The sequence below is a fragment of the Vespula vulgaris genome, chromosome 8 (genome assembly GCF_905475345.1).
Source record: "Vespula vulgaris chromosome 8, iyVesVulg1.1, whole genome shotgun sequence".
Classification (NCBI taxonomy): Eukaryota; Metazoa; Arthropoda; class Insecta; order Hymenoptera; family Vespidae; genus Vespula; species Vespula vulgaris.
In genome coordinates this window covers 4,628,988-4,655,731 of record NC_066593.1, presented here as the reverse complement: position 1 = coordinate 4,655,731, position 26,744 = coordinate 4,628,988, and the positions used below count along the sequence as shown (strand labels likewise).

The window sequence follows — 26,744 nt, the reverse complement described above, 5'->3', positions numbered from 1 at the left end:
AGCCTTAATATCTTGTTCATAATATGTTTTTATTTAATTTCGTCGATAATACTTTAGTCGGTAATATAGAAAATGATGTAATCAATACCTTCTTAAGATATATATACATATTTGCACCACATATCCTTATATGAAATAACGTAAAATTTGTAAATATTACATTATATATAATTTATAAAAATAAACAGTCTTTCTTCGTAGTCTTTCGAAATTAACAATACTTATTGTTAATAAGTTTTGGTTTTAGTTTTCTGTAATTATACAAAACTTCTTTGTGACTATGATAAATACTGTTATCAGGAATTGGTTGTCATGATAGTTTTTTGATAATTCTTTTTTTGTTTCATACATATATATTTCCATGATTTCATATTTAAGAAAAAGAATTACTCACATTTATGCAAGGAAAAATACTTTAACAATTAAACGCTTATAACGCATTCTTTTATAAAATTATAAAACAAATATTCTCTCTTTCAATTAGGAAAAAGAAATTAATCTTTATGCAGACGGATTTCAATAGAATTTTTTTATGACTACAAATTATATCGAGAGTAGTGTAATAAATTAGTTACCATAGAAATATTCGATCAGGTTATCTGTTTAATTTAAACAATAAGTTAGTAATATTGATGAGAGAAAAATAGTATATAGTGTAAGATTTTTAAAGGAAAAATTAGTTATATTAAAAAATAATATACTAAAATAAAAAAAGGATCATTATACCTTTCTTTCTAACCCCTTTCTCTTTTTTCTTCTCTCTCTATCTTATAAATACTCATCAGACTTTCTCTCCCTCTTTTCTGCACGGAAGTAGCAAGGTTGATTGTAAGATACTTAAAAAGGAAAGATTTCTAAACGATTTAAAAAATATTTATAAATTTTATTTATAATTAATCTGTAAGAATTCCATCAAGTTTTAAGTAATATATTGTTAGATATAGGTGGCAGTCCGTAACGGCAATAACAGTAGCCATCGAACGTGAAGCACAGGCAAAAGGAACACGTTCCCGGTTGTAGAAACCAGAAACAGGAATTGCAGATGGCGCCCGATCTGCCACGCTTACAATATCGTGCCATCGGTATCACGAGCCGATTCGCTTTACAAGAGGAAGAGTTCTCGTTTTTAGCAAAATTTCACAAGCGCTTCCTGTTATTCGCTTCCGTCGAGACTCATTTAATTTAATTAAAAAATATTATAAAAAATATTTCTTCACGCTCTATTAAAAAAGATAACAAAATATACGCCTATATTAAATTAACTATATTGTTAAATAGTACTTCCAGTGACTTAACCTATTAATTTCATACTTTATTAAATCCACTGTAAAGACTTTTATAATAGTATATAAATTGATGTGTCTATTTGGCAAAAATATAAGCGAAGGATATATTCTTAATATAAAAAGCAATAAGAATTACGGGTACTCTCAATGTGTGTGTAATTGGACTAAATATATATATACATATATGTCGGTACCATCGAAATCTTGTGAAGAAGAGGAAGAAGGGGGACGGAAAGAGAGAGTGAGGTGTAAGAGAAGGGGTGGAAAAGAGCGGGAGGAGTGAGGGAGTGAGAGAGATAGAAGGAGAAGAAGAGGAGGGCGAAAAAGATAGAGAGAGAGAAGGGATTCTACGAAGGCGCGATACGTCAGCTCGAGCGAGCATCGCAGAGTATCGAGTCTTTCGCCGTCGTACATACACGGTTATACGTACGTATGAAGACGATAAGCAGACAGGCGGTTCTTAATTCGGCGGACACCTCTTCTAGTCTACATCGGTCAACATCGGTTTACATCGGCCGACCGGTCGAACAAATCGACCGTTTGTCTTCAGCCGATATAATCGCATGCCGTATTCGAGCCGTCGATCGCCATATCGTCGTCGCTGGAACTGTCACTCTATTGGAAGAAAACTTACTTGAAACGACGGAGGCGCCGAAAGGTTTGTCTTCCAACTAACAAACAGATCCGTAACCGAGTAATCCCTCTTTTATTTTTATTTCATTATACTTCTCCTTCCATGCCATCGCCTTTGCTATTTGTCCTTTTAAAATACGTAACACGGGCTCCTTCCGTTCGACCCATCGAAGACGATCCCCGACACCGGAAGTTAATGGAAGTTAGACTCATTGAGAGAAACGGAAGTTGATCGCCATTACCGGAAGTTCGTATCTGTATTTTCATTTTCCTATTCGCCATTATGTCCTTCGAAAACGGTCGTCGATAAAATGTTTTTTTTTTTCTTTTTTATATGATCACCTCAATAAAAGTAAACCGTTATATATTTAAATTCCGTATAAATATAAATTCCGTATAAATATAAATTCATTTTTTTATAGATCGTAGACTATGATTATCCGGAAAAAAGTAAAAATTAATGCATCGAGCGTTTCACCGTCATCGGAAAGATATCTTTATACCCTTTCGTTTCAAGCTCGTACCTATACTTGGTCACCTTGATGACACGATACCAAGTATTACAACTCTTTATACTTTTCTGGCGAAGCGAGTTTATCGACAAAGTTATTTCGCATCGATAAATCGCACTGATTTTCGTTTATTTTTTGTTATGGAAAGTGAGATTATATTCAACTGCTATTTTTTGATTTGTAAAAGTTTTGGCCATGAATTTTTATACGATGAATAATTTATGTCAAGCGAGTACTATATATAATGATACATCAAAAAATAATAGAGTCATAAAAATGTTCAATTAGATAATTAACTAATTTCTGTGAAATTATTCGAATATAAAAGCATATATGTTGTTATTCGAATTACTTTAATACAATCTTAATAGTTTAATGTGTGTGTCGCAGTAAAATCATTTCTTTTACGTCGATTATCTTATGTATAAAGTTAATTGATAAGATCTGATTAAATTCCGTTATAATTCACGTGGTATAATTGACATACAGGAATAAATAATACGATAATAAGTAATAGTAAAAAGATCTCTATATCGTGACAAGATAATGCGGACGTGTTGTGTAGGAAAAATATAAAATGGCGTATGTGGTACTACCGCTAACGATGTGTATCCTGCGCGTAAGTCGGTTCTTCGAATGCAGAAATATTTGATTGGTTTAGAAGTACTTCACTTTTCAAAAAATCTGCTTCGATGAGTTTAAAAAGATTAGTGAACAGTGATATTTCATAATAGTCATTTATGCTTTAAAATTGTAATCGTTAAATGGGCATCGTCGTTTCTTAATATTGAGCCAGATTGCTAACGAGAAAAAAATGGCGGCTCGTTGCGTTCGAGATACTATACCGGCACTTCCGGAATTTGCACGCACGATACACCGTCGATAACAGTGTAAGAATCAATGATGGCAATTTTTATTATTTTACGGATTGTATATTTTCGGATTTAAAAGATAAAATGAAAGTCTTTATCTTTATGTAAAGTCGTGATTTTACGAATATTATGATTCGAATAATTCGGAAAGTAGACCAATACTTGACTGCGTTCTTGTGTGTATTCATAAAATACTTGTGAGGTGTGGATCGAAGGCGTTATAGCTTCGTGATAACTTTTTTGCTATACTGTTTTTAATTAATATTTTCGCTGAACTAAATAAACAAATCAAATAAATGAAAATATTGACTTAGATAGAATACAACGTCGAAGTGTACATGGGAACAAACGAATTTCTTTTAAGATGTCAGGAAGACCGCCTCGTTTGCGGGCACTTCGACCTCGACCACAGCAGCAAGGCAAAACAGATGTAACACAAAAAATGATGAACGATCTTGAAGAGAATGAAATAGAAACTGAAGCAAAAAATGATAATGTTGATCAACATGAAGAAGAAAAGGACATTGTGGAATCTTACAATATTGATGATCAGACAGAAAATCAAAGTGACCAATCTTTTTTTACGGAGGAATTATTTAATCTGAAAGACATCAGCGAAGAATCTCCAAAGGATCAATCTAATATTAATGTTTATTTGGAACAAATGAAAAAGGAAAGCCAACAAACGGTAAGTACATATCAATTTAATCAATGAAGGTTTGTAGACATACAAATCTTTCATGCTTTGTCCTAAGTATTTATATTTTTGGTTTAAATTCTATTATTTATTATAGTAAATTTTTTATTTTTATTGTAATTTATATATTGATAAATTTTACATTGACACGCCCATACTTGCTTATTGACATGAAGTTTTATACATTTAATATTTTTAATATCCTTGTTTTATGAAACTTTAAAGACCAAAAGCGTTCATGATACAAGTGAAAATCAATGTCCTATGTGCCCTTATGATGCACTATCTTCACGTGATCTGGAAACTCATCAACGAGTACATCATTTAAAAAGAAGATTCTTTCGTTGTGCTAAGTGCTCTTATGTTACTCATGTGCGAGCACGTTATACAAAGCATGTCAAATATCACTCCATGCCAATGATCAAGTGCGATGCCTGTGATTTTAGAACACCATATAAGGTTTGTTTATTATGATATTTACCAAACTCGGCATTAAAAATATTCATAAAGTAAATATGTACATTTTAGTGGAATTTGGATCGACATACACGTAATCATGGTGGTGGAGGGGCTTTTCAATGTAGAGCATGTAATTTTACTGCTGATATTCGACAAAGTTTAACTGTGCATGAAACAAATCATCATGAGCCTCCAGTAGGTCAACCAAATCGTAAAAATAATATGCCATTTGAGCGTAAACCACGTAATAGTCCAAAACGTTATAATCAGGTAAGAATTATATGAATCAAATTGTTTTTTTATTTTTAATTTTAACTATTTCTAAGTACAATAATTATTTTCTGTAGGTTGGTGCAAGTGATTTTCGGGAACCTATTGGTACAACAGGAAATACTACATCAATTAGTCTTGAAGAATCTTTTAATTCTGATCAATCAATTGACGATAAGAAAAGTATACTTGCAGGTGCAGATTGTATAGCTTTAAAATGTGAAGAGAAAGCTTGTCAATTTATAACAGCTTGGGATTCTGAAATGCAACGTCACTTGGCAGAGTGTCATGCACCAGCTGCCTTAAACAAATCCAGAAAACCATTGCCTATGTTGATTCCATTAAATCCAATTAACATTAAATCAAATACTACTTTAAATAGTAGTACACCAACAACATTGTTAAAAGTACCACGTGTTAGAGTAAGACCTGAATTGGCCCAAATTGCAAGGGATACAGAAATGGCTAAATTATATGGGAATAAAGAGGTTGGTTATTTAAATTAATTGTTCTTTGCTAAATACTTATTTCTGTTAATAGATGTAAAATATATTACTATAGAGCTTTGTTATTTGTTTTGTATAGATAAGCTCAAAGAAGGATATCAATAATGCAGTAAATGCATTCGAAAGAAAAAATGCCTCTTTTTTTGATAAACTTAAAGAAAAATTATCAACATCAGCAGCCATGAACAATGGGATACCAGAGGTAGCTGTAAGTAACATGAACGATCTGAAATGTTGGTGTACGTTTAAAGCTAGTAGCATGGAAGAACTGGCTTGTCACAAACAAACACACCACACTGCTCTCAGCGTATCTGTGGGCATGTCACGTTGTCCTAAGTGCAGGAGACGTTGCAAGAGTACGACCGATCTTGAAGTACACATGCAGTGTTGTCAGCAAACAAGCAGAGAGTCATCAGTTGATAGTAGTTTTGAGAAGGTTACTGAGTGCTCGGAACTTCGCATGGCTGCATACAGTAGTGAATATACATATCCTTCTCATTTGGAATGGGACACCAGTCTTGGAGGGCACAATTCTTCTGAATCTTCGGTATGGCGTAGATGTAGTTTCACAAACGAACTTTTACATGAAACTCATAAAATCTGCTCACATCATTTACATTATTTTTAATAAGACAGTTTCGAGGTCAAGTATAAAAGCTTTAATATCAGTAGAACCATATTACAAGCTTTTACTTTTAATAATACACTTGTGTATATATATGTCTGTATATATGTATATATATGCGTATATATATATATATATGTTATATAAAACATGCTGTTGCTGATTAAAAGCTAATATGCTTTAAATCCCTGCATCTAGTCCTAGAAAAGTCAATTTACCAAAGACAGAGGTACACTGGAGAGGGTATGCCAATTTGACAAATTTATTACATGTATTTTGATACATTATTGGATTTTTTGTTAATAAAAAAGATAGAGGCTGAATACTTCATTAGATTCAAATATAATTTCATCTTCATGAAATATCAATGTTCATATGTGCTATGTGTATGCTCTTAATAAAAAAAGAAAAAAGAAACGGCTTTATCTGCTTCTTTTCATCTGTGTTTAATAAACAACAACATTCTTTACTATAGTCAAGAAGTGCAATATCTTCTGTTAGGTTGAAGGAACTTCTACACATCCAAATGGACGACGAGTATTCAAGTGTCCTCATTGCCCATTTTGGGCATCCACTGCAAGTCGTTTTCATGTGCACATAGTTGGTCATTTAAATAGGAAACCGTTCGAGTGTTCTCTCTGCGCATATCGTTCAAATTGGAGATGGGATATTACAAAGCATATTAAGCTTAAAGCAGCAAAAGATCCGGTGCATTTGACTGCTAGAGTACTTATGACTGATGAAACAGGTCGACGAAATTATTCAAAATATAACAAATACCTTGCACAGGTAAAAGTTATTGTTTCATATACAGAATTATTAATCATGCCTTTATATAATAAAATAAGTGGCACAAATGATTTACAAATATACATATATGTGCAGATACACGAGACTGAATACTTTATAAATCCGCTATATCAAAAACAGTGTAAATATAATTTAATATTAACACGAAATATATATATATATATATTTTACATTTATATTATTTTTAAATATATATGCAAATATAAACAGTACTGCAGATTTTATATTTATATGTTAATTATACTATACAAATTAAGAGATAAATGAAATGAACTTATAAAGTATTTAATTTTTATATTCAGGTTGAACAACAAGTATGGGATGATCAAAATATGGAAGAAAGAAGTATAGAAGAAGTTAATTTTAGTGAACCACCAACCAAATTGTTAATTATGAGTAATAAAGAATACTCACAGACTGCTGAACTCGCTTCTGCTGTTGATCCTCTCTTAATAACAAACGAAGAAAATCACAATGAAAACATTATATCTTTAAGACATCCACCTCCATTAAAAGCTGCAGTTAAAAACCGTGGACAATCGTTGCTTAAAAGTAATCCTGTAAATGTACAAAGCTCAAATATCTCCATTTCTACCTCCACAATAGCAGCATCAACAACTACCACAACTATAACTGTTGATGATAGTAAACGGACATTGTGGAAATGTAAAAGATGTAACTATAAAGATTCTAATAAAGATACAGTTTTGTTACATGTAAAGACTCATTACGAAGTTGTAGATCAAAATGCCAATGAAGAGAGGGTAAGCATGATTTATATATAAATAAGGAATCGTTTTTCAGACTATATATAATGAAACTTATTTATTTTAAATGTTTCTTATCAATAGAATGCATATGGTTGTGGAGATTGTCCATTCTCTGCATCAGACACAGCATCTTTAACAATGCATCGGATGCATCATCGTCCAAATAGTAACGCAATATTTAAATGTTATCTCTGTCCATATTATGTTAATACAAAAGCGTAAGTAAAATCTACCATAAATTTAATGGTACATATTGTAAATTTGAGTTTGAAATTTTTCATTTCATTTGTAATCTTTTGTAATTTTTTGTAATTAGTGAGTTATTGGAGCATGCAAGACTTCACGGAGAAGAATTAGCTGTTGTACATCAGCAAAGTATGGATTTTCGCATGCCTGTTGTAAAGTCCAAGTTACAGGCAGTAAATTCTGAAGACAGTGAGATCTATTTTATCATTTTATTGCATTTCTATAATAAATAAATTTGAGCTCTCAAACTCATTAAGATATTCTAATATCGTAGGTGATAATAGTTCAAAAAAAGAAACTTCTTCGGAAAAGAATATTCCGACTACATCCAAGAATAACGTAACATCCCTATCGAGCGTACCAACGAAAAGTTCGAATGCACCGCCTCCTCTTCTTTTGGATACTCGTGCATTGCCCGACGCACCATTAGTGTGGGTATCGCGACCAGACGGTACTTTAACAAAAATGCTGAAATGTCGACATTGTCCTTACGTGACTTCTCGTCGTGCTGAGGTTCGCGATCACGAGATGATGCACGTTGATTATCCAAGTCAAGAGCCACTGATTGCCTGTGAAGATTGTAGTTTTACTTGTACACGTAGAGAAGTGATGACCGCTCATGCGGATATGCATTCAGGCTCTTTAGGTACCGTTCATTGCTTAGTCGATCAAACGCGATCCGATTCGCAACAGCTCAATGATTTGGCGATGTTACTTGGACTGACGCATCAGCCAGTTTTGGGAGCTGAACCGGATCTGCGTGACTTACGATTAGTACATTGTTGCGGTAAATGTCCAGCTCGATTTCTTTGCGAAAAAGAATTGAGAATACATTTACGTTATCACTCGACCGAATTAGCGTATATGTGTCAGTGGTGTTCGTATGCTGCGCGCCAGCCGGCTCATCTTCTTGCTCATCAGAAAGCACATTCTACTGAATATCAAGAACGAACAAAATATCTATTAACTTTGTACGGGCAATCGCAAAGATATCCACCACCTGCAACGGCATGCGTGGAGGCTAACAATCAAGAATTCAGCGACTCGTCGGCTAACGTAGCATGGATTGTCGTGGAAGTGACAGAAAGTACACCGTACGCCTTAAACACTTCTTTCACAGCGTCGTCTAGTCAACGAACTAGCAATCAAGTGTTCACCTGTGCTAAGTGTCCAGCACGATATTTCAAATTGGACGCTCTAGAATATCATATGACTCTACATGGATCGAACAATCGCTTCAAATGTTCGGAATGCGATTATTCTTCAAAAACAGCTCAAAATTTAATAAAACATCAAGTGGTACATCGAAGACATAACGAAACGAGCGATACCACATCACCGAATTCTTCTTCGGCATCTGCACCTGATCCACAATTCGGCGCATACATGCGTGGTAATCCAAATTTCGTTTATCCAGGTTATCTACGTAATGGTCGATTGAAGGAAAAACGTTACAAATGTCATAAGTGTCCTTCGGCGTTCGAGAAACGCGAACAGTACAGAGTACATTTGACGTTGCATGGTGCCAAGCAGCGATATCGATGCGACACCTGTGATTATTCTGTTAAATATTATGCAAATTATATTCAACATCTGAAAAAGCATCAAGCTAATGCAGAGGCACAAGCTTCTCGACGACGACTAGAAGATGACACTATATCGGTTGACAGCGATGGTATCATCGATACAACATCAAGTTGTCGTTCTGGTAAAACAATTGGATCAAGTACGACAGTAGCACCTGTTACGACGATTTCCGTGTCGACCATAAACACAATAGCTGGCAGCGGCGGTGTAACATCGGTTTCAGCGACAACGAACTCCATGCAGGTCTCGAATCAAGACAAGCAAACTTTGATTTTGATGCAGAAAAAAGGAATGCTATTACCATCGAACGAAAGTGACACCGAGGCGATTCGTTGTCAAAATTGCCCCTTTTCGACGAACGACAAGGAAGCGATGGATGCTCATAAAAGACGTCACGGAATCGAACGAATGACACCATCTTGTCCACATTGCGATTATATTCCTCGAAGAGACGAAAATGTGGGTGAACACATCAGACTGCATTTCACACGGTTATATAAGCCCGAATCTTATCTCATTATAGAATTGCTCACGTTGACAATGAGAAAGGTGGCTGTTAATGGGAAAGAAGAGCAAAGCAAAAACACAGAATTACTTTTTAAAGAGTACGCCGATGGAAGATTCTTTCCTCAAACAGACGGAAATTCCAGCTCGTTCAATGTCAACTCGTCGCATGTTAATAATTTTAAAGAGAAAGTTATAGTGGATCCAAATACTGGAGAGACCAAACAACGCGTTTTAGTTTGAATCGTTTACTGTCATGCTGAAATGATTTGTAAAATATGATAAAACGCCATTGTGCCATCTAATCGAACGGTTATCGCATATGTGATTATATCTATCTCGAATTTCGTATTTCTTTAAAGAGAAAAAGAAAAACTATTTAGCCATATCAAGTATGATCCAAATGATGTAAGAAGTACATACGTGGATTTTGAATAACGCTTATGTAGTATGCATAAATGTATACTAGAATTTTTTCTCGCGTATGTAGAAGCATAATTTGTAATGTATCATAATGGTTTGAATACTTTTTTTTTCTTATGTTATAATGTAATATTAAGTGACAACATTTATTTGTTATAAACTGGTTTGTAAAATTGATGTATCTATAAATAATAATTGTTATTAATAAAAGACCAATAAGCGCTCCATTATCTTTGTAAATAACAACGATTATGATCTTTGAAACTGTCCTAAGAATAATCTTACTAATAAATGTTATGTTCAGTGTACGAATGCGTACATTTTTTTCTACTTATTAATAAAATAAAATGTTTTTTCTCTTATATGTTTTATTTTTAATGGTTAGATCTTGAACTTGTTTTTTTTTTGTATAATTATTGTGCTTTTTTTTATAAGTATCGTGCTTTATAGATTTATAACTTAAATTTGCGATTTTATCAAAAGTATAATATTTTTGTTACCGACTTATCATATATGTCCTATGAATCTTCATTTCCGACGTTGATATATAACTGCTTTACCGACAGATGTATCAATAGTATCAAAATATACTACAAGATGGTATATCATTCTTAAAACGGTGTAGCAGGAAGTGCGTTGCATCAATAATTTTAAATTCAATTTTTGAGCGCCAAACTAAATATTCTGTACATTTATACTATAATATTTGTTATATATAAATCGATTTTGATATTTAAATTTCGCCGAAAAAATATTTTTGATATTCGTATGAACCGATAAAACTGCATAATAAACGCGAAAATAATAAGATGCTGCAGAGAGAAAAAATCAATAAAGACGTGTCATTTCTGCGCCTGACCGAATTGCATTATACTAGTTGCAACTTATCTCGAGGTTATAATGAATATTGTAAGGTGGTTGGTTAAGTGAAATAAGAGATATAATTTTGTCATTAATAATAACAATAATGTTTGAAGGAGCTATAGCAGCGTTTTTAAATCGTCTTTTGGGCAGATATGTTGAAGATTTAGACACAGAACGATTTAATATTGGTATTTTTTCCGGTGACACATGTCTCACAGATCTTAAATTGAAACCAGAAGCTTTGGTAAAATAATCAATTTTTGTGTAACGTTTTATTCGCATCAATACTTTTATATCTTATAGACGACGTTTTTATTTATTTATTTATTTATTCATAATCGTTCATCATTTATTTCATATGTCATAATTAAGAGCAATTATGAAAATTTATATACATATATTTCATTTTCCATATCTTTAGTATCAACTTGGATTACCCATACGTGTAGAGGCTGGTTTAATAGGAAAAATAATTTTAAAGATACCATGGACTGGATTACTTTCACAGCCAGTCGTTATATACATAGAGGTAATGATATAGAGATAGTCATAGAATTATCTTTTTTACAGTTTGAACATATTGATAGAAATCTAACATTTTATTTTCTTTAAGGATATATTTATAGTAGCTGTTCCTATATTATATGGCCAATATAATGTGGAATTGCAAAAGAGATTATTAAGAGCTGAAAAAAGGAAAATATTGGAAGATCTTGAGGGAGATGAAGCATTTACTGCTGGTAATTAAAATATTAAGATATTTTTTATATCGATAAGCTATATAAATTAAAGCTTTCTATAATCTGAATTAATGTTAAATGCAAGTTTTATCTATGTAGTTAAAAAATTATTCTATTATATTTTTTTAGGATTGCCCCTCAATTTTTTTGATGGCATAGTGACATCTATTATGAGAAATTTTCAGATTACAATAAATAATATACATATTAGATATGAAGAAAAACTTTTCTGCAATTCTTTATCTGCTTGTGGTATTTGTATACAAAGTATATCTATGACAACAACAAACAAGTAAGCTTATTAATATATTTGATTTCATAAGTAAACAAATTAATATGATATACTTTTGAAACTATCAAATTATTTAATACTCTAGTAAATGGAAACCAGGAATTTATTCAACTAATTCACAAACCCTTTATCAACTGGTACGGGCTGAGTCTCTTAGTATATATATGGATCATGATACAGAGTCTTCTCTACAAAGTTGTCCATCTAAATGGGATCTTGCTAGTTTTCTTGCATGGAAAGGGACAATGCTCAAATCACTCCAAACATTTGGCATGAGAAATAAAGAATTTCAGTTTTGTATGTATATAAAAACTAAAATTAAGGAAATATTATATAAATTAGATATTTATATATTTTTTCCATTTATAGTATTAAAGCCATTCACAGCAAAAATAAAAGTAATTATACATAAGGGCAGTGATGTGCAAACTTCACGAATTTTAATTGATATTGTTCTTCAAGATGTAGCAATGCAAATTTCAGAAATGCAGTATATTACATTTTGCCATCTATATGATTCTTTACAAAGAGCTATTATTAACAGGTATATATTTACAGATATTTGATAGTATTTCCTTCCAAAATATCTTATACATATATTTTATTTGCTTAACATTGTAGACCTCATCGAAAATATAGACCTCAGGAGAAAATTCAAGAGAGCCCTTCATCATGGTGGAAATATGCATATTATTCTGTCCTAGATCAATACATTAGACCATATATTTGGAAAAATATAGAAAAGCATAGAAAAAATTATAAAAAATATAAAGAGATGTATACTCAAATTTTATTACAACCAAATGATACAGAATTGAAACTGGATATGCAAAAATTCGAAGATAATTTAACAATAGTGAATATAGTGATAGCACGAGAACATGCTAGACAAGAATTACGAAATAAAAAGATTAAACAATCCCATGAATCATTAAAAGCAGGTGCAATGAAAGAAAAAGAAGTTGTATTTCCGAATGAGAATAAGTCACAAGATAATGTACAACCTATTAATCAGGATAAGAGGAGGATGTTCTACAATTTACTTGATAATAGTCCAAGTGCAAAAATAAAGTTGGAGAAATTGTCAAGACCAATTGGTATGATCAATGATAATATATTCTACTTTACTTGCTGGAACACTTAACATGTTCGTATTATAAACTTCTTTTTTAATGAATTATTTTGATTTAAAATGCATAACAATTCATTTGATTCATAACACTACATTTATTTTCTATATTTAGTCAAAAATTCCATCTGAAAAGTATTATGTATATTTCAGATTACAAATACAATTTTACTTTGGCAAATTTTTCTTTGAGCTTACTAAGCAAGAATAAGGAAGTACTTGTAGCTACTGTTACACAATTTCTAACAAGTATGGAGACAGCACCAAAATTATCAGCATTTAAAATTTCTGCTAGAGCAGAAAGTTGTGTAGTTGAAGGAGTTTCACAGGAAGGTGATCTAGTTCCTTTGATCATTGTTGATAATGTTTTAACAGGTAATATATATATCTACATATTAAAATGATTTAAATTTAATATTATCTTATATTAACTAGATTAAAGTTGTTTATTTACAGGGAATGTATCAACTAATTTTTTGGCTTTAGACTTTGAAAAAAATGGAAAAGATGTGGATCCTAGTTTCGATCTTTCAGTAAAACTAGAAACTATTGAAATTATTTATCATCATGTAATAATATAACATTTCTAATCAATATAATAAATTTAGTATCATATGATAATACTATTATCTATATTATTTTTTAGTATGCTATGATGGAAATTATTAATTTTTTCAAATTGGGCAATCCTTATATTAAAGATACTCTTACTTGGTCATATAAATTATGCAATAGTGGTGTTATAAAATTTCTGAATTTCATAGATAGTATTACATCACAAACGTTTAGAATAACTTTAAAAATCGATATAGATGGGCCCTATATTGTATTTCCAGAACATGGATCTATACAAAGGTGAATTTAATAGAGTATATTTTCTATTGCAATTTTCTATTACTATGGTAATTAATAACACTATATATTACAGAGAAGGGTATTTAATGATTTTGGATTTTGGGAATATATCATTGGTCAATGAATTACAAGCAATCAATTTGCAATTAGAAGATGCTACACTTATGGAATTAGAAGAATTACTTTATGACAGACTTCATATTACATTTAATGGAGGGCAAATTCTTTGTTGTCATTCAGGTTTGTAAAAGGAATAGTCCTTTTTGAAAAGTTCCTCTCTTTTTTTTTTATTTTATGTTTATTCAGGAGATGACTGGCGGTCTGCTAGAAAGCAAAAAGATTCAGAATACCACTTTATATCAAAAACGCAAGCAAATGCTACTATTTCATATAGTATTAAGCCTGAATATCGTCAATTACCAAGGTAATCCTTAATAAGTTAGCTATTGATATTATTAATCTATTAGCTATTGACATATTTTAATCAATCATACTTTCAGAGTGAAACTTAATGTATCTGTACCACGTTTGAAATTTAATGTATCAGAAAGTAAAATACAATTGATCATATATTTTTTAAATACTTTATCTATATTTTGCTGGAATTACACAAAGGAATATCAAGCATTTATGAAACAAATCAATCCTGAAATAAAAAATAACATGCTTGTTTTATCATTAAAAGAACTCAAACGAATACAGCACAGTATATGTCTACCAACTGTAACTAAAGCTCAAAAAAAATTTGATCGTGTTATGCAAGAACTTTTAATTAATAATGTACCAAGGCTTGATAGGTAATACAACAACATGTTTTTATTGATTACATTAAGTATGTATTGTATATAATTTCATAAACTTAATATCAATTTAACAGAAGTGTTGTATCTTCTGAAGTTAGTGAAGAAGATTTGGAATTATTATCTAAAACTATAAATTTATATGGTTTTGATGACAATGTGTCTCCATATAATCATATGAACTTCCTTGTAAGATTTGCTATTGGAGAGGTTAGTATTGCTACATACACTTTTCATTTTTTCATTTTTTAATTATATTTATTATATTTACAATAATATATTATTCTTAAAATTTAGCTTTCTCTTCATGTGGGATTTATGAATGAAACTAGAGAAGAACCATATTTAAATTTAAGATTACATACAGTGTATATTGAAAGTGGCATAATGGAATATGGATTTGCCATCCAATTTGGTATTGGTTCTATACTTCTGCTTGATAAAACAAATGCAGATATTACTGGGTCATATTTGGAATTTATATCAACAGGCGAATTTCACGAAGTTTTTGTTCTATCATACCGCAAGGTATCTTGAATATTTTCAATCTATTTTTATACATTGAATGTCATTTTTAAAAATTTGTTTATCTCTAGGTTAGATCAGACTGTCCAGATTTTAAAGCATTCTTTAAAAATATTGAAAGATCATTGCTTATAAATCTTGTGAACATGAATATTATTCTTCATAGATCTGCATTGCTGAAAGCAAAAAATTTTTGGGGCTCTATTGATCAGTATGTATATTACCTTTTTCTAATTCTATTTATTTAAATATATATTTTTAATTTAAAATGTACGTTTATTTTAGAATATTGTGTGGAACTCTCTTATTTGAGTTTATTAAGAAACTTTGTTTAGAAATTATTGAATGGAAAGAGAATGATCATGATCCACCCATCCCACCAGGTAAAATTAAAATATATAATATTTTTAATTTAAAAAATGTACGATATTATTATATTTTTAAATAAAATTAAAAACAAAATATTTACAAATATAAATAATTATATAATGACAAATGACCTATATAAATTATTTCAATTATACAATAATATTGTTTTGTTACAGGTGCAATTAAGCTCAATTATTCTGCAAGAATTAGTACATTAACCATTCGATTATGTGACAAGGATGCAGATTTAATGAAAATAGAAATATTAGGTATAGAAAATGATTGTATCTACATTGCTAATGAAAGAATGGTCCTCCGCATTCATTTAAGAAATTTACTTGTGGAAGATTTGAATGAAGAAACACTCTATACAAAAGTAATTATTTTTATATGCATTATACTATTTGACTTTTTTATTTTATATAGATTATGATATATATCTTGTTTAAAGATATTAACAACTGATGAAGATAAAGTTTTGGATATAAAATATGTGAGACACACTCCAAAATTGTATGTATGTTCTGATATTGATACAAATCAAGATGATGTTATGTCACATGGAACATTTAAATTGTCTATTGGACGAATTAATTGTGTATTAATTGCAAAGATACTACAAGATCTACACGTAAGAATTGAATATTAATAATATTTAAGATATTAAATTTAAGAGAATTAATGATAGTAATTTTTCTTTTTATATAGTATTTCTTATCACCATTTGCTTCATCTTTTTTTACATATTTTGTAATTTACTTGAAAAAAAAATGCATAACATATGTTGAAGAATTTAAAAGAAGTGCTATAAAATTGCATATTTTTATTGATATACAAGGACCTACTTTTCTTCTACCACAGAGAAAAGACATTGCAAATCTCATAGTTTTTGATACAGGTATATTTCAAATATAATTATTTAATTCAATAGAATTTATTGCAATATGCTGGTACATAATGTTTTTCAGGTATACTATCTGTTGAAAATTTTTTCAAAAAAGTTGATCTAACGACCCAAACAATTAAAACTCATTCTATTGGAAATCACATAATAATGGATAATATCCTATTAAAATTGAAATCAATGACTGTGTCTAGAGCTATTATGACATTAAGTAGGGATTTAGAAGTACAGGTTGATATATAAATTTTATTATTTAAATAATATAAAAAATATATTAGTTATCTTTTTTATATTATATATAAAATATATTAATAATGCTCTTTTATATTATATGATATATTATTATTATAGGAACCTATCATTGAGCCTATTTATATTCATTTTGACATTAAAAGAAAAACAGAATATCATACTATAATGGAATATGAAACATGTGGATTATTTAAAATGCATGGATCTATAGATTTTGTATGTATAAATCTTAGTCAAAGAGATTTACAATCTGTAATGTCAGTATGGAAAGATAATATTTCAAAAATTATATTTTCACAAGAAAAATGTGAAAAAGAAAGATATTCTATGATGGATAAATCTTCAGAAAATGTGAATACTGAAAATGCAATGGTTAAAAAATTGGAAGTTTTTCTAGCTCAAAATGAAGCCAATTTATGTGAAGTAAACATAAATTTGACTTTGGATGGAGTGCAATTAAATTTGTTTTTAGATTCAGATGAGGTATTTAAATTTGATATAAAAGTTATATTAGCTTATCTATCTGATATGCATATTTTCTAACTTTGTAGGTGTTGAGTTCACCTGTACGAGATTTAAATCATGGTTTATGTAAATTGAACTTTGGAGAAATAATCAATACGTTTGATTTTTATAGTGATAATAGTTTCCAAATGAAACTGTCTCTGCAAAGCGTGATTTTACAGGATACACGTAAAGATTCTCTTGTTATAAAAAAGTTGGTGTTTTTCATATTATTACAATGAATGTCTAATGAATAATGTATATTAGATATATTATGTACAATGAGTTTTGTATTTTAGAATTATTCAATCTCCAGCTAAATTAATAGGATTAAATATTGATTCATGCATTTCTGTCTCATTGTCACCAATAGTTGATATAACATATAATCAAGCACCAACAGGTGATAAATGTTTGGATATTCTTATTCAAGAAACAAGGATTAATCTGTCAATACCATTCTTATTTCACCTTGTACGATATTTTGTGGATGCTTTACCACATGATCAAATTGAAGGAGGCATTATCAATCATGGATATGAAAATAATAGTGGCACATATGTAAGTTTATATAATATATTATTCAATACACAGTAGAAAGATATTTGGTATTAGCAGAATACTACTCAATGTCTTATCTCAGTTGTGTATGTAATTACATTTCTTCAAATATATTTATTTTAAATCAAGAACAATGATAATGCAACAGGATCAGATAATGTGAATTATGTGCTATATTGTAAGGAACAACCAGGTATTTAATCAATTGATTACTTAAGAACTAACGTGTTGAATGTAATATATGTGATGGAAAATTCATATTTTTATTTAATATATATTAAGATTATATAAAAAGTTGTTATTTCTATTGTTCTTTATATTAATATCTTTAATTCATTTCAAAAATTATTAAATTAAGCATTTTACTGTTATACATATAAACTTATCATGTTTGATAAAAATTGATAACTCTCTTAGATCAGTTCCCTGAAACTTTTTCGTTTATATTATTAATGTTTTATAATATCTGTTTTTTGATTTTTAGATGTTGCGATATCTGTACGAATACAAAAGCCGGAAATTTTACTATTTGGAGATTTGAAATCCAACAATACACATATAATATTATTTCAAGCTGAAATAATCATAGAGAGTAGTAGCCATAATTGTCTCTCTTCCATAGTTTGTACAATCACAAACATTCGTGCTAAAAGTACAAGTCAAGGGACCTATCTTCGTCAATCGCCGCATTGGTTACTTCGTCCATGTGACGTAGAAATATGCAAAAAAGAAGAATTGCTAAATCATACTATGGATATTGCAGTCTCTATAAGTCCTGTTTATATTCACCTTTCTCCTGGAATTATGCATACTTTTGTAGATGTAAGTATTTTCATTAAGGCATGTATCATGAAAATATTGAAAAAGAAATATACAAATGAAACTTACTTAAAAATTGATACTTCTAGATAATCAATGAAGCTTTAAGTTTTATAACAAACATTGGTTTAAAATCTGATAGAACTATTGGACATGATTTTAATCAACATACTGATCTGTGGTCACCTAAAAATGTATCTAGCATACCTTATAAAAAAGTTGAAAATGGTAAGTATTTATGAATCATTTGTTAAACCTATATCACTTTCGTAATATAATACTTTTTTAATATACAGAATTATTGGGAAATATAGAACTGCTACATGATTATAACAATCAACATATAACTTTTTGTTTAAAACCAATACCAGTATATATATTAATAGAAATGGAGACAAGCAAAGAAAAAGTTCCTATGATACGAATAGAAACTGTTATTGACATTAACATTGATAATTGGTACAAAAATTTTCATTTAGAATCAAAGTTAAATGTTCATGCATTTTGTTATGATATTGACCATAAAGTTTGGGAACCATTTATTGATCTTTGTACAAAAGATGGTACCAATTATAAACCATGGATATTAACTATAAAAGTAAGGATGTTAAATTTAAAATACATTACAATAGTTATAATGAACATTTAAATACTTTCGATATTCTTATTAGATGTATAATGGAGAATCATGTATTATTGATTCAAATTGGACGGATCCATGGCAGCGTACAAACGAAGATACTTTAAAAAAGAAAAAAAATATTGATACTAATGAAGAGGAGGATTCAATGGATATGGTCTTTATCAACCCAGAACACACAATTTCTTTACAAATTAATGGTATTATTATTTTATAATAACGTCAATTTATAAAACGTACATAGTCAATTTGTTATAAATATTTTTTTTTCAATATTTTTTTTAAACAACACTTAGGGGTAAACCCTGGATATGACGAGGACTCCGACACTGATGATGACGACAGTGCAAAAAAGTTAGCAAAATCTACGAACTATTTATTCTGCAATGAAAGTAGTGAAGATGAAGACAGTGATTCGGCTGATTCAAGCGCGAATGAAGACGATGGCTTAGATTTACCATCAACTAGTAACATCGAACTATGTATATATTTTTTGTGAATTATTTCTAACATATTAACGATATAATACGTGTGATTAAATATTTGTTTTTAGCAAGTCCTGTCACTGACACACAGATTAAAACGGCGCAAACAACAATGTATATTATAATATCCACTGAAGATATTATTAATTTTACGATTACCCCAAGTAATCTCGCAATTATGAATATGATTATAGACGCATTTGTAGAGGTCAAGAATGGAATACCTATAATACCTACAAATATAAGTGAGATAAATTTGCAAAATAATATAGGCCATGCTAGTAGAGTAGAGCTGCTTGTTCAAGAAGAGGTAAATAATAGGGGAATATATATAATTTTTCTGTATTCATATTGTTCATAACTTTCCTATTTTTTAGATTGATGGTAAAAGTACTACACGAATCCTTACTGCACGAAACTATCAATGTGACGATTCTCCTCCTAGTACACCAAACACGCCTGATATTGAGCATATTTCTCGTAGCACAAGCCCACAATGGATTACTAACGAAAATGGGCTAATTGATTTCGAAGATAATCCATCGAATTGTGCAATATTCACGCAAGATATAATTAATAACGAATCTCCAGTTTGTCTATATAAAATGATCACTGATGAAATATTACATATAATTATCGAAGGTAAATAAAACATTACATCGTATTATTTTCATATATTTTTTCTATATGTATTTAAAATCTTGATTATATATTTTATATATAGTTTATTTATTTATATTATAATATATTTTAAATGTTAAAAAGTAAATTAATAATATAATTAAATATTTGGTATATATGCATATTTTGTTTGCTACTTTAGGTTTTGAAGATGTTTCAATATATTGTCCAAAACGACAAAGTTGTAGATTTATTCCACTTCGACCTATAAAACATAATGTGCAATATCATTTAGTTGTAGATACGACTATTGATAAAAATTTACAACGTACAATTTCGATTCGATCGCCTCTTCAGGTAAATACAAAAAAGCATTATTTTAATTGTATTATGAATATTGATCGACACGTAAATTAATTTATATTTCTCTATTTACATGTTAGATTCGAAATGAAACATCATATGCTTTAGCCCTTTATTATAAAAAACAATTGGCAGAAACATTGAAATTGGCAGATATTGGAGAAGCAATAAATCCTTTTGATGACAATATAAGAATGGGAATTATTGAACCAGACTGTATTTACAATGTTCCACTTTATATTGCATATCATTTTCCTATATATGTAGAACCAGCATATTTGGAGTAAGTAATTTTTATTATGAAACTAAGATTTCATCAACAGAAATAAACGAACGTAAAATATTGTAGAAATTATCAAATTAGCGACGAAGGTATTTATTGGAAAGAATTAAGTATAATAACTGACACAAGCAAAGATGTCTTTTGTAAACTAAAAAATAATGAAAATCAAAATGTATTTTGCATAAAAGTAGTGGGTACTGAAGTTCCAATGTTAATCCCGCAAGGTTCTAGAATACCAAATTATTTGATAAATATCATTCCACCTCTTATACTCAATAACCAGTTACCTTTTGTTATTGATATTGGAATACCTTGTATAAATTATGAAGTAAAAATTGAACCAGGTGATAAAGTGAATGTGCACTCATTAATGTGTACAGGTGATATACAATTCAATTTTAAGGCACGTATAATTATAAATTAAAATAATGTATATATACATATATATACGTATATATCGTAAAAATTTTCGTATTTATGGCATTGTATACTTTTATATAGATTCAAAATTATTTGGGAACTCAATGGACTGGAACTATAAAAGTCAATATGAATTTGGAAAGAAAATTTGTACTAATGAGTACAGATAATGAATCGTACTTAAGAAATCCATTCATAATACGTGTTGAATTATGTAAAATTAAAAGCTGGTATATTATTATCCATGCTCAATATTGGATAGTTAATAAAACAGGTTTACCATTATTTATACAGGTAAACAATATTGTTATTTTTGGAAAAAGAAAAAACTTATTTTTCGATTATGTTAATTTCATATTTTTAGGAATGTCATATAAATTTGTCCTACGAGATTCCAGAAGAAGAATTATTGATTTTATCACAAAAAAATAATAAGAAAGATACTATTAGATTGAGAGCTCATCAGTCTGAATGGTCTCTGCCATTTTTGTTGAATGGAATCAGTTCTATGTCTTTAATTGTTTGCAAAGATATTGAACGTGGAAGAAAATATCGAATATTGGCAGAAATAAGCAACTCACGTTTGTCTCCATTATTCACAAGAATTATTACTTTTCTACCGTATTTTTTCGTTCATAACAAAACAAAAAAGGCACTAAGATTTATGGAAGAAAATGATCATGCTGATTTATGGAATGATTTATTACCTGGACAAGAGGTTCCATTTTGGCCAGTTACAGAATCTTTGAAAATGAGGGTGAAATGGAAACATAGTCTATTAGATTCTCAGCATTTTGATATCACACAGATCGGAAAAACTGTATTAAGAATGGATAATGGTGTATGTTCATATTTATTAACTAATTTTACTAAAAAATAAATCATTCAAATGAATGAATAAAATAAATATGCTATATTCAACTTTATTTTATAGTCAGCTCTATGCGTAGAAATTGAAGGTGGAACAAATACTCCATATTACATTGTATTTCGGAAATACATGATTGGGGATGTACCAGTGAGAGTTGATAATCTTTGTAATGAATTATTTCTTAAAATTAATCAAATTAACTCTGGACAAGTGACCTTGTTAAATCCATTTCAAAGTACACTGTATACATGGGATGATCCCAGTATGTCAAGAGAACTCATGTGGAATATTTACAATAATAAAAAATCTAGTTACAAAGCTCGATTTGAAACTGTAAGTATTTTATCTTATGTTATTTTTTATTAGTATTTATTGAGATTGACTTTTATCTCTATGTTAATAATATTATATTTAATTGCAGGATGGCTTTGGACAAGAAGTTGTACCTTTTATTACTGTTGAATGCAGAGATGGTTGCACTGTATCCACTGCCAAGTCACTCTTGCATGCAAGATCATCCTACTCACAGGAAAAACTAACTACTAGCACTGATGATGATAAAAATTCTAATTCTGAAACAAAACCATCTAGAGTAGGACAAGTGCGAAAAGATAAGATTACTATTTATTGGGTAAGCTATATGGAAGCTGCACAACGTATCTTATTATTCACTGAAGATGAAAGCATATTTTTAAAAGCACGGAGTATCATTGAACCTGAAGTTAGCAAACGAGAAATATTTCTATCAATTGCAGGCATCGGAGTTAGCATTGTAAGTAGCTTTGTAAGCTATTGGAATAATTATTACAATTACATAAATATTTTTAATACCTATGGACATAATATATTTAATATAGATTTCAAAATGCAATGAAAAAATTAAAGAATTTATATATGCAAGTATAACTGATTCCTCTACCTGTTGGGAATTCTGTTTGGGAAAAAAATGGAAAACTTTATCACTTGAATTAAGTGCTTGGTTAGAAAATAAATATGTAAATTCCTTCAAAAGAACACAATTGGATAATTTTATTGACGTAAGTCCGTACTATGAGCTTTTAATTATTAAGAATGTTACATTATATATGTGTATATATATGTGTGTATGTATGTATGTATGTATGTATGTATGTACACATATATATATATACACATATTACATATACAACAAACTTTTCTATTATATTATCATCATAGGTTGACTTTTTGAAAATGCATATGACAAAACCCTTCTTTGGAAAATTACGCAGAACATATTCACCAGGAATTTGGATACATTGCAGGCAATCAATGACAATGACATATTTGCAAGGTTACATTCATCGGATACAGGTACTTTGATTGTAATGCATATTTTATAACAGTAATAATTACAAAATTGTTTCTTTATATTCAGGTAGATAATCAACTTCACGATGTCACTTTTCCTGTTATCCTACACTGCAGCTTAGAAAAAAGTATCATAAATTTTATGGGCAATCATAAATCAAAGCATTGTTTAGAATTTATTTTGTTAAAACAGAAAAAGCTGCATAGAACGATTTATAAGTGCGTACATATAACAACATTACTATCAAATAGACCGTATTTTGATCAAGTTAGTTCCTTTATAACATGTATACATATTCAACATTTTTTGTAGGGGTATAAGTGTCATTCTCAGAAAATTCAATATAAATCTCCAAGAAGAAGTCGCGCTATCATTAATTAACTTAATTCCGAAGACCACAGAAACGAAGTATTCCATAGCGGCAAAACTTCGAAAGGATGTTTCGAATGTCCATACACATATGCATCACAAAAATACTGACGTATGTAAACATATTTTTATTTGTTGTTTTTCTAGCACCTTATATATTGTTAATGCCACTATTTTTATGAATGATTATAAATAACAAAAATTGTAATTGTAGAACTTACGGCGTAACAAAACCACTATAATTGAATATATGTATATCTCTCCAATTATAATATCTTTAAAATTATTAGCCAATACAGAGGGACCTAAAATATATAACTCTAGTGACCTGACAGATTATCATAATATTGTTAAATATATTTTCGAATATGCAGAAAATGGATCTTTCGAAAAACATGCAGAGTTTAAGTTTGTATTAACATTTTATTGTACTCTCTTGAATTGGATCAAATGTATGTATATGCTAATGAAAAAATTTTTAATGTTTATTCCCATATTAGATTTCCATACTATGAGAAATATTTTACTACAACCAGTATTAAACAATTACTCTTGGAAGTATCACGGAATTATACGATTCAATTTACACAACAATTTCAAGTTCTGATTCATTCGATCACGGTTTTAGGAAATCAATATGGTTATAATTTCAAATCTCTAAACAATAATTTTTATGATCCAGATTCAGTGAGTAACACAAAATCTTTTTACTGCTTTTATATTATGATTATCAGCTAGATAATACTAAAGTTTGCATAGATATTAATATGTGGAGAAGAAATACCAGAAAAATTGTCCCATGATATTGCATGTCTTTTGGGGCATGCTACTGCTGATATTGTAATTCCAACGATTGTTAACTTGAACAACTGTGAATCACATAATCAACGTTCTAAGGTATTAGATGCTATAAACTATAAAGAAGAAAGATAAAGTATTTAAAATGTGTTTAAAATATGTTAATATAAATATGTTAATATAAATATCACTTGTTTTCATGGATCTCATATTGTTTTCTTTGTAGGAAAAAGAATTATATTTTCATAGTATTGACATATCTCCAGCCAAGTTCTCTATAAATAATGTTTTCTCTACTGACATTGAATTAGAACTTTCTGGCTTAATTTCTTTGTCAACAAATAGTAAGTATAATATAGATCATAATTAATAACTTATATTTACTACAAATATTTATAAACTTTATTCGTGTAAACGTCACTTTATTGATAATTATTTTAACAAATATCATAGGTCTTCAACGAGAAGAATTAAAGTACTACTTAAGAACATTGGGAAAAAAAATTTCTGCATTCTTTAAGATAGAAAATGCTTCTGCAGAAACATGTCCTAAGATAATAGAGAACATAATCAAAAGGTAAGACTTAGTTTTGTTATCATATAAAGTAAGTGATTATATCTTTTGTAATATGAATTCTTTGTTTTTTGTATCAAGTTTTTTAACTTATAAAAATTAAAATAATGTGTTTATATATATATGTGTGTGTGTGTGTTTGTGTGTATATATATATATATATATATATATATATATATATATATATATATATATATATAAAAATAAGTGGTATGTATTTCAGGATACAGGAAATGGGATATAAATTCATTTCTCGAATTCGTTTACCGCGATTCATCAGCCCTTACATGGTCAGTGCATGTACAATATATACATTGTGCATTGCAATTGCATTGTAAAAGATTAATTCATCTTTTCACAGGGCGTCGAGTTATACTCAACGCACAAAGCTAAAGGAATGCATTTGTTAGAGCTCATAAATAAAGATTACCACGGACAAATGGAGGATACCTATTGGGCACATAGTATACTTTCTAATGATGGAAAACAGATTGCTCTTATATCTTTACAGTAAGTAGATTTTATAACTAAAAAGATAGCAAAATTACTTAATACACACTTCTTCTTCCTCAGACGAGTTTACCTGATAGAAAAAGCGGCTGCATGGGGATTGTGGAATATCAAATGGTCCATTGACATGAATCATTTATCTCCACCAACTGTTGTTGAGGATAAGCTTGTTCTGCACGTAAATAAGGTAATTAATAGCATTATGAATTCATTATAAATAATTCAAAAAATACATCCTAGCAGTTCTTATGCTTATATATGGGAATATAAAGACGTATTTGTGCATATTAGTGCCAGTACGCATATATAAATATGCATATATCTATGCAACTCAAGTTTCTGATAAATATAAGAAAAAAAAATTCCGAATAGTTCCATGTAATGCTTACAAACCAACGGAAGAGTCACTGATAAAGAATTTTGTACTTTCTAGAATGAGCAAGCGTCAACAGCCGTTGTAGACTGGTATTTGGAAAGTAAGGAAATGGAAGTCCTGGAATGGCTGTGTCGCAAAATAAATACTGCAATGGCTTTGAATATGGAGAGCAGTATTTGTTCCAAACAAGATGTATAATATATGAAAGTTGACTATAAAAGAAAAATTGATGTATATTTACATTAGTTCGGCATAATAAACTCTATCATGAATGCAAGATATTCTTCATC

General features: G+C 29.5%; 2 protein-coding genes across 16 annotated transcripts; both read left to right on the top strand.

The window, feature by feature from the left end:
- Window positions 1-1,088: 1,088 nt before the first annotated feature.
- Window positions 1,089-10,562, top strand: LOC127066001 (uncharacterized). Of its 12 annotated transcripts, XM_050999140.1 has the most exons (12): window positions 1,810-1,944; window positions 2,342-2,476; window positions 3,618-3,991; window positions 4,226-4,459; window positions 4,529-4,729; window positions 4,807-5,217; window positions 5,315-5,782; window positions 6,362-6,649; window positions 6,973-7,434; window positions 7,522-7,658; window positions 7,757-7,875; window positions 7,961-10,562. In XM_050999140.1, the coding sequence occupies exons 2-12, from the start codon at window positions 2,380-2,382 to the stop codon at window positions 10,018-10,020; spliced, it is 4,851 nt and encodes a 1,616-aa protein (XP_050855097.1). In that variant the 5' UTR covers window positions 1,810-1,944; window positions 2,342-2,379; the 3' UTR covers window positions 10,021-10,562. The 12 variants fall into 12 exon arrangements, with proteins under 12 accessions (XP_050855108.1, XP_050855096.1, XP_050855098.1 ...); XM_050999151.1 differs by lacking the exon at window positions 2,342-2,476 and having other exon boundaries at window positions 1,089-1,944; window positions 5,315-5,443; XM_050999139.1 differs by lacking the exon at window positions 2,342-2,476 and having other exon boundaries at window positions 1,089-1,944.
- Window positions 10,563-11,058: 496 nt separating this feature from the next.
- On the top strand, window positions 11,059-26,731 carry LOC127065633 (intermembrane lipid transfer protein VPS13A-like). Of its 4 annotated transcripts, none has more exons than XM_050998245.1 (52): window positions 11,063-11,308; window positions 11,486-11,593; window positions 11,678-11,804; window positions 11,934-12,096; window positions 12,182-12,393; window positions 12,466-12,640; window positions 12,718-13,193; window positions 13,379-13,600; window positions 13,682-13,794; window positions 13,872-14,080; window positions 14,154-14,320; window positions 14,387-14,504; window positions 14,581-14,877; window positions 14,958-15,090; window positions 15,178-15,408; window positions 15,477-15,616; window positions 15,691-15,788; window positions 15,951-16,150; window positions 16,226-16,405; window positions 16,483-16,672; window positions 16,743-16,909; window positions 17,030-17,413; window positions 17,482-17,648; window positions 17,734-17,995; window positions 18,125-18,188; window positions 18,480-18,817; window positions 18,904-19,042; window positions 19,111-19,412; window positions 19,486-19,654; window positions 19,751-19,921; window positions 20,008-20,249; window positions 20,317-20,581; window positions 20,763-20,917; window positions 21,004-21,206; window positions 21,273-21,609; window positions 21,708-21,920; window positions 21,991-22,467; window positions 22,561-22,830; window positions 22,919-23,269; window positions 23,355-23,534; window positions 23,695-23,829; window positions 23,894-24,045; window positions 24,140-24,308; window positions 24,411-24,604; window positions 24,697-24,883; window positions 24,956-25,093; window positions 25,221-25,338; window positions 25,448-25,571; window positions 25,792-25,858; window positions 25,930-26,078; window positions 26,142-26,265; window positions 26,512-26,731. In XM_050998245.1, the coding sequence occupies exons 1-52, from the start codon at window positions 11,168-11,170 to the stop codon at window positions 26,650-26,652; spliced, it is 10,254 nt and encodes a 3,417-aa protein (XP_050854202.1). In that variant the 5' UTR covers window positions 11,063-11,167; the 3' UTR covers window positions 26,653-26,731. The 4 variants fall into 4 exon arrangements, 3 of the variants coding, with proteins under 3 accessions (XP_050854202.1, XP_050854201.1, XP_050854203.1); XM_050998244.1 differs by having other exon boundaries at window positions 19,751-19,936; XM_050998246.1 differs by lacking the exons at window positions 11,063-11,308; window positions 11,486-11,593; window positions 11,678-11,804; ... (1 more) ...; window positions 12,182-12,393; window positions 12,466-12,640 and having other exon boundaries at window positions 13,106-13,243; window positions 19,751-19,936.
- The last annotated feature ends 13 nt before the right edge of the window (window positions 26,732-26,744 follow it).

Coding starts and splice junctions, on each gene's coding strand:
- LOC127066001 (XM_050999139.1), top strand. CDS start 1,719: ATGAAGACGATAAGCAGACAGGCGGTTCTTAATTCGGCGGACACCTCT. Junction 4,730..4,806: donor GTCCAAAACGTTATAATCAG/GTAAGAATTATA, acceptor TATTTTCTGTAG/GTTGGTGCAAGTGATTTTCG. Junction 7,435..7,521: donor AAAATGCCAATGAAGAGAGG/GTAAGCATGATT, acceptor TCTTATCAATAG/AATGCATATGGTTGTGGAGA.
- LOC127065633 (XM_050998244.1), top strand. CDS start 11,168: ATGTTTGAAGGAGCTATAGCAGCGTTTTTAAATCGTCTTTTGGGCAGA. Junction 12,097..12,181: donor TCTATGACAACAACAAACAA/GTAAGCTTATTA, acceptor TTAATACTCTAG/TAAATGGAAACCAGGAATTT. Junction 20,582..20,762: donor ATTACATATAATTATCGAAG/GTAAATAAAACA, acceptor TTGCTACTTTAG/GTTTTGAAGATGTTTCAATA.